Consider the following 8001-nt stretch of genomic DNA (forward strand, 5'->3'; position numbering starts at 1 on the left):
TAGTCTGTAGCTAATCTGAGGTTAGTCTGTAGCTAATCTGAGGTTAGTCTGTAGCTAACCAGCTCCACTTTTTTAAGATAGCCACTAAAAACTACGACGTTCCAACAACAACGCTAACATTTGACGACGTTTTTTTCTGTTGGTGACACGTCAGGAAAAATGAAATAAAAAAGTTACTACTTTCTAACGTTACGACGTTAATATTTATGCTGTAATAACGCCTCGTCTCGAAGCAGGACTGACGTTAAAATACTAAGAACCTGAGGCTACGTTTGAATCTTCAGGATTTGAAGTTTTAAAGGTTTATTTTTATGTCTTGAGTCCAGTTAAAAATAATCTCACAAGTTTATGTAAAATTCTCATAAAGATTGTTTGATGTTTTTGCTGCCACCCTGTGGACAGTCTGAGCAAATGCCGGCGAGTTTGATGCAATAAACTTCATTTGAAGCACAATGATGGTTTTTATTTGACACTGCAGGTGGCGCTGTTTTCATGTCATGCAACTGCTGTGGTGATGATGCCTTCACTGGTTCCTGCAGCGGAAAAATAACGTAACATTTGTTGAGCAGCGATGAGTTATTCATGAAAAAAAAATTAAATCTGCAATCTGAGTCAAAGGTCAAAGGTCAAACAATCCCGTAGAAGATTTTCCGACTTTGTCTTTAACAACATTCGACGGCAGCAGCACAGACTGTTCAGCTTCACACACGTTCCCTAAACGCATCAGCTTCGCAACAGTCAGAAAACCTGAGCTGGAGAAATGTTGACGTCAGACCTCAGGACCCACAGGGGGCGCTAACCTGTCCCGTACACAGTAGCTAAGACACAGATGAAAAAAAGGCAGAATAAAAACAAACGACAAAAAGAGAAAAATTAATTCAGTGTGTGGATAACAACTACGCCCTCTGCTGTTTGAACCAACATTCACTGGAAACGACATGCTAGGTTCATTTATCTTAAACTAAAATAACGCTTTAGCTCGCGATCCTACAGTACGACTGGTCGGTCAGAATCAATAAACTTCGTCTTAGCTAACGATGCTGGTTAGCCACCGGCAGTGATGTCTTACATCGTGTTGCTCACAAGCAAATGATGCTAACGTCGACGTTCTTGTCAAATACAGGGGGTCGTCGGCTCACGACATCATCGACTTACGGCGTTTCGTCGTCGGTTACATCATCATCTCTCATAAATTTATTAAGAAAACCTCATTCCATCATTTTGACGTACAGCGTTAAAACAAGTTCGCACGGGAACTAGATGGTGAGCGGAGCGGATGTATACGCTGTCACGTAGCGCTATAAGTGGAAGTCGACTTTCTTTACCTTCGCCCTCACCTTGGATCGCGCTACATTCGTCTACTCCTCTACTGATGTTAGCACTGCGTTAGCGTAAGTGAGTGACCTAGCTACTAATGTACAGTATGTACATCGTTTCAAATTTAGAAAATCAAGTCACATCGTAGGAACAGATTTACTACAAAGTCCAGGAACGCTCGAAGAACAAAAGAATTTTCTTGCTTAAAAATGAAAAGTTCGGAGAAGGAATTTAACCAGCAAACAAGAACAGAACTGATGAACTGCTCGGTTCCACATTGTTCTAATTTGACGGTATTATAGAATTGAGTATTTTTAGCTTGTTATGCTAATCAGCTTTCAACACGGTAACAGAGACTTTTTACAGTTAGCAACTGCATGCTATCACAGTCGTTCGCAGGTCGTAACGGTCGACATCACTAAAGCTAACATTTACTGTCAAGTGTCGTTCTGATGTCGTACAGTAACCTGGGCGGGGCTTAAACGCACGTTACATCTCCTCTGAATCCTCTAACGACGGCTTCACGCAGCCCACCAGAGGGCACCATTCGTCCTGTACAACAAGGCCAACATCCAGGAATGACTTCATGGTATTTGGTATCAAAATGAGAATCGAACCCAAGACTTTTGTTTCTTTACGCGATGGAGGACTGTCAGTACCAGAACTGTTTACTGGGACAAACGGTTCTGATTGGTCGTTCCCCGGTTCGTCATTGGCCAACCTTCCATCAGAAGGTTGAAGATCTCAGGTCTCTGTTGTGGGTTCTGCCTCCAGGTCAGGGTCTGCTCCGTAGACCCCAGAGAGGATGATGGGAGATTTTTTTTCTTATCCAAAGGTGGGGTTTTAGAGAACCCTCCATGAAGATCCACGGGCCAGGAGGTTCTCCAAGAACAGGTCCGACTCCATCCTTGGTCGTTGGCTCTTCACCTTCACTACAGCACCACCTGTGGACATTTGGCTTCTTGCTCATGGTCCATGGATCTGGACTTTATTTCGGAGGTTGACCTTTGACCTGCTGTGGGCGGGCTTTTACTTTTCGGGAACTCTTGGCACGCCTCCAGACCCCGGTACTGTCTGGGTGTCTTCATCAGTGATGACCCAAGGAACATCTGACCCTGATGAAGAACAGTTCTGGGCTGTAGGATCCTTTAGATACCACAAGGGGTCTCCTTGGTCAGAGGAAAGAATTCACGTTAGTACCATTGATCCTAGAACTGTTTCAGTGTCAGACGGACACCAGGGCTCAACCTGAACCTTGGCCAGTGTTCCAAAGCTCTGGTTCCTGCCCCCACAGAGGAGCTGAGTTCTAGTTCTCCAAGATCCTCAGTTTCAATGGGAAAGTGTGTCGTCGTTTTTTATTGTCTCTGTCCGAGGTGCTGAAGAGGAGCCAAGGCACAGACGAAGGATCCTGGATGATCCTGGAAAGTTCTTGTCCAGTTCTTGGGGGGTTCTGTCCGGGGCGTTAACAATCCGACTGCTCCCTCAGAATGTTTGGTGCTGACCGGTCCTTGGTTATGGTCTTCCTCAGGATGACTCCTCGTCGAATGGCCACCAGGTAGTCCTCCACCTCACTGACCTCCGCCTCCTCCAGGAGCTCCGGCAGGGGCCTACGGTCCCAGTCTGACACCCGGGCCCCGGGCTGGGGCGGAGGCGTGGGAGGATCTGAAGAAGTCTCCACAAAGTTCTGCTTGTGGTACGCGTTGGACCCGGGGGACAAGGGCGTGGTTAAAGGACTGGGGGGCGTGTTCTCCGACCAGGTTCTGTTGGGGAGGCCCAGATGTTCAGGGACAGTCGGGGTCTTCACAGGGATCATGGGAGGTCTGATGGGTATAGGACCCAGACCGAGGCCTGCGGAGGGTCTGCGGAGGTTTGGTTTGGAGGACGGTGTTCGTCGGATGGTGGCCACACCAGGGGTGGGACTCGAGGTCGGACCGGGGGTGGAGCAGGGGCGTTTGGACTGGAACATCCGACGGTTGGTCTGGTTGATGTGACTGTTCCTGGGGAGGGGGGACGGCGACGAGGACTGCTGCTGCTCACTGTCCTGGTCCACCACACCAACGCTGTAGTAGTCACAGTCTGACACTAGAGGGAACAGGAGAGCTCAGTTAGGCCCATTCCTAATCTGGCTCCATGCTAACACAGCCGTTCATTTACCGTGTGACACGTTAGCGTCCTCTGAACAGCAGGGGGTGTTGGTCTGGCTGCTGTAGCCACTGGACCCCTGCAGCGAGTCCCTGCTGGAACCCTGCAGGTCTAAATGGAGACCGCGAGCCAGGACTCTGGCCAACTCCTCGTGAACCTCTCGGTCCTCCAGCTACAACAGTAAAAGAAAATGTCCTTTGACCAACTGACCACTAGAGAGCAGTTTTGGAAACAGAGTTTGGTTTACATCTGGTTCAGTACTCAGTACTACAGTGTCTTACAGAAGTAGTCTGTCTTTCTGTCTACACTCTTAGCCTTTACTGGGCTAACTCTCTGTCTTGAATATTTAAACTGACAGTACGGCTATTTTGATGTGTACCTTTTGTCCTCCTTTGACTCTTTGTGGCTCCTCCCCCACACCCCGGTAGATGCTGGGATCTAAAGTTCTGCTCCTCCTCAGAGTGTTGACCACTGGCTGCTCATATGGACCTGGTTTGGCCCAGTCCTGTACAGAGGGTTCAGTTGAACAATGACTTCAAAACAGACCAAATCTGCTGTCTGTAACCTGTCTGTGAACTAAAATCTCTGATTTTCTCCATGGACTTTGGTCGGAACTAAAATCTCTGATTTTCTCTAGGGACTTTGGTCTGAACTAAAATCTCTGATTTTCTCTATGGACTTTGGCCTGAACTAAAATCTCTGATTTTCTCTATGGACTTTGGCCTGAACTAAAATCTCTGATTTTCTCCATGGACTTTGGTCGGAACTAAAATCTCTGATTTTCTCCCTGGACTTTGGTCTGAACTAAAATCACTGATTTTCTCCATGGACTTTGGTCGGAACTAAAATCTCTGATTTTCTCCCTGGACTTTGGTCTGAACTAAAATCACTGATTTTCTCCATGGACTTTGGTCGGAACTAAAATCTCTGATTTTCTCCCTGGACTTTGGTCTGAACTAAAATCACTGATTTTCTCCATGGACTTTGGTCGGAACTAAAATCTCTGATTTTCTCCATGGGCTTTGGTCTGAACTAAAATCTCTGATTTTCTCCATGGACTTTGGTCTGAACTAAAATCACTGATTTTCTCCATGGACTTTGGTCGGAACTAAAATCTCTGATTTTCTCCCTGGACTTTGGTCTGAACTAAAATCTCTGATTTTCTCTATGGACTTTGGCCTGAACTAAAATCTCTGATTTTCTCTAGGGACTTTGGTCTGAACTAAAATCACTGATTTTCTCCATGGACTTTGGTCTGAACTAAAATCTCTGATTTTCTCTAGGGACTTTGGTCTGAACTAAAATCACTGATTTTCTCCATGGACTTTGGTCGGAACTAAAATCTCTGATTTTCTCTAGGGACTTTGGTCTGAACTAAAATCACTGATTTTCTCCATGGACTTTGGTCGGAACTAAAATCTCTGATTTTCTCCATGGACTTTGGTCGGAACTAAAATCTCTGATTTTCTCCATGGGCTTTGGTCTGAACTAAAATCTCTGATTTTCTCCATGGACTTTGGTCGGAACTAAAATCTCTGATTTTCTCCATGGACTTTGGTCGGAACTAAAATCTCTGATTTTCTCCATGGACTTTGGTCGGAACTAAAATCTCTGATTTTCTCTATGGACTTCTGAATGAACATTTCAGTGACTGAAAACAGAGAACGGAAAAGAACAAGCAAAGACAGAACCTTCCAGGTCGGAACTCTGGATGTGGGGATGGTTCCAATCCCTAAGGGGTTGAGAGGCAGGAGCTCTCCTGATTGGCCGGGGCTGGTACGACACGATGGTCATGCAGGGGATGGGGACAAACAGGATGTTGAGGAGGTGGGAGAGGAGGTGAAGGAGGAGAAGTATGGAGGAGAGTATCCTGCACTACCACTCGGTGCAGACAGAGGGCAGTGTGATGGTCAGTAGCATGTAGCAACTGAGGGGTAGTTGAATAGAAAGGAGAAGATGAAGGACTGGATGAAGACCACGTCAGGAGCGTTCATGAGGTCTGGGGTAAAACTCACCTGGCAGGTTTCCAGGGGCATCGGAGACGGGGATTTGGAGTGGAAGGCATCCTGGGAGATGAAGCCAGAGTCGTGGGAGGAGATGGAGGAGAGTCGAGCAGGAGTCTGCAGCGGGAGCAGAGAGGAGGAGGAAGAGGAGGAGGTGCGGTAACGAAAGTGGGAGGTAGGGGAGTGGGAGTGGGAGCCGCTGGAGCGAGAGTCGCTGCTGTTCACACTGTTCAGACTGCTGCAGGAGACAGAGAGACAGACGGGGGCGCTATTCTTTCTCTTCTTAAATTAATAGATGTGAATTTAGGAGCAGGAACCTTTTGAGCTCCCAGACCAAACCTCACTCGGAAAATCAGTGATTCTGTGGCTCCAGGGCTGACGCCACCCCTCAGTGGACAAACGTCTCAGTTTGACTGTTGGAAATCCTGTGTTCAGACTTACTGTAGTGACACAAACTGACCACAGGGAGGACAATAACAATAACTGGGATTTCTTAAAAAAAAAAAACACTTTACAAGAAAAAAGAAACAAAGACAAAATTAGAACGAGGGGTTGGGCAGGGGCTGTGGGGGGGGCTTCGGGGCATATATTGGACTTTGGTCTGAACTAAAATCTCTGATTTTCTCCATGGACTTTGGTCTGAACTAAAATCTCTGATTTTCTCCATGGACTTTGGTCTGAACTAAAATCTCTGATTTTCTCCATGGACTTTGGTCTGAACTAAAATCTCTGATTTTCTCCATGGACTTTGGTCTGAACTAAAATCTCTGATTTTCTCCATGGACTTTGGTCTGAACTAAAATCTCTGATTTTCTCCATGGACTTTGGTCTGAACTAAAATCTCTGATTTTCTCCATGGACTTTGGTCTGAACTAAAATCTCTGATTTTCTCCATGGACTTTGGTCTGAACTAAAATCTCTGATTTTCTCCATGGACTTTGGTCTGAACTAAAATCTCTGATTTTCTCCATGGACTTTGGTCTGAACTAAAATCTCTGATTTTCTCCATGGACTTTGGTCTGAACTAAAATCTCTGATTTTCTCCATGGACTTTGGTCTGAACTAAAATCTCTGATTTTCTCCATGGACTTTGGTCTGAACTAAAATCTCTGATTTTCTCCATGGACTTTGGTCTGAACTAAAATCTCTGATTTTCTCCATGGACTTTGGTCTGAACTAAAATCTCTGATTTTCTCCATGGACTTTGGTCTGAACTAAAATCTCTGATTTTCTCCATGGACTTTGGTCTGAACTAAAATCTCTGATTTTCTCCATGAGGTTTGGTCTGAACATCTTCTTTCGTTGTTATTTAGTAAAAATATCAAACACTGTTTTTAATGATCAACTAAAGGTTTGCGTTCCAAACTGATTCTCAAACACGTTGTCTCCGTCAGTGGACCGGAGACGTTGGACGACCAATCAGAGACCTGGATCTCCTCCACACTCGACGGAGGTGACGGAGTCAAACCTGCACATGCTGGACTTCCTGGACTGGGTGCTGGGTGACGAGGGCGGAGTCTGATAGGACCAGGTACAGTCAGAACCCTTTAGGTCCACGATCACCTGCAGACACAGAGACAGGAAGTGAGCTCATTCACCCAGAGCCTTTGGTCCAAAGCGAGGCGCTCACCTGTTCACTGGACGGCGGCAGCTTGTGAGGGTCCATGGTTAAGAGCTTCAGGTCTTCAGTCAGAGTCTTCAGGTGAGTGACTTCAGCCAGCATGGACACCTCCTCCCCCTGAGACACACACACACACACACACGGTCTGGACCTGTCTGTGTGTGTGTGTGTGTGCGTGTGTGTGTGTGTGACCACTGACCACCACAGGTCTCAACATGGAGACCAAGCAGCAGAAGCGACTCCTCTCCTCCACCAGAGCCTTCCTCACGGCCGTCTTCTCCGTCTCCTCCAGCAGCAGATATTTATCAGTCACGTCCTGCAGAGCACTGTCCAGCTGAGGCTGGAGGTCCCCTCGACCTGCAGGGTCAGGGTCAGGGTCAGGGTCAGGGTCAGGAACCACAGTCAATGGTTTTCTCTCCCTGATCCTGAAGACCTTGTTGTTCTGCCCAAGACTTTAGATTCAGAAACAGCAGGTGGCGCTAAAATAATACTTCCTAAGTGTGTGTGTGTGTGTATGTGTGTGTGTTCACACATCAATAATGGAGGGGGTGGAGCTACAGCCTTCACCTCCCCATACAGAAGTCCATTAAGAAAATTAGGGATTTAAGTTCAGAGACTCAGCAGCTGTTGATCCACTGCTGACCACAGGGGGCAGCAGTGGAGCTGAAATCACAGATGTTTCCGTCAAACAAAGAAATTGACTTTTGTCGTTTAGCTAACATTTAGCTGTTTGTTGTTACGACACAGAGGACATTATCAACAGCCAATGATGCTGCCTGGACGTTGACTCACCATAGACATCAGCTGGGTGGAGCAAAGCATGATGGGACAGAAAATGATCTGATGTTAGTTTGAACATGTTTCTGTAGTTTATCAAGTTAAGAAACACATCAATCAACCAACCAACCAATCAACCAA

The 8001-nt window shown here is 46.5% G+C and overlaps 1 protein-coding gene and 1 long non-coding RNA gene across 3 annotated transcripts in view; one reads left to right on the forward strand and one right to left on the reverse strand.

The window, feature by feature from the left end:
* The window catches only part of LOC112488492 (uncharacterized), a 2304-nt gene extending 853 nt beyond the window's left edge, over window positions 1-1451 (forward strand). For both annotated transcript variants that reach the window (XR_003052587.1, XR_003052588.1), the window contains exon 3: window positions 21-1451. This is a non-coding gene — a long non-coding RNA (uncharacterized LOC112488492). The remainder of the gene's footprint in view (window positions 1-20) is intronic.
* Window positions 446-8001, reverse strand: part of LOC103393765 (MTSS I-BAR domain containing 1) — a 10424-nt gene continuing 2868 nt past the window's right edge. The window contains exons 7-14 of the mRNA XM_025064940.1: window positions 7876-7887; window positions 7283-7440; window positions 7093-7200; window positions 6931-7025; window positions 5475-5700; window positions 3839-3964; window positions 3472-3631; window positions 446-3399 (exon numbers count right to left, since the gene is read on the reverse strand). Of these exons, the coding sequence (XP_024920708.1) occupies window positions 2780-3399; window positions 3472-3631; window positions 3839-3964; window positions 5475-5700; window positions 6931-7025; window positions 7093-7200; window positions 7283-7440; window positions 7876-7887 (1505 nt within the window). The 3' untranslated portion in view covers window positions 446-2779. The remainder of the gene's footprint in view (window positions 3400-3471; window positions 3632-3838; window positions 3965-5474; window positions 5701-6930; window positions 7026-7092; window positions 7201-7282; window positions 7441-7875; window positions 7888-8001) is intronic.

Source organism: Cynoglossus semilaevis, chromosome 18, assembly GCF_000523025.1.
Source record: "Cynoglossus semilaevis isolate Cse_v1.0 chromosome 18, Cse_v1.0, whole genome shotgun sequence".
NCBI classification, from domain to species: domain Eukaryota; kingdom Metazoa; phylum Chordata; class Actinopteri; order Pleuronectiformes; family Cynoglossidae; genus Cynoglossus; species Cynoglossus semilaevis.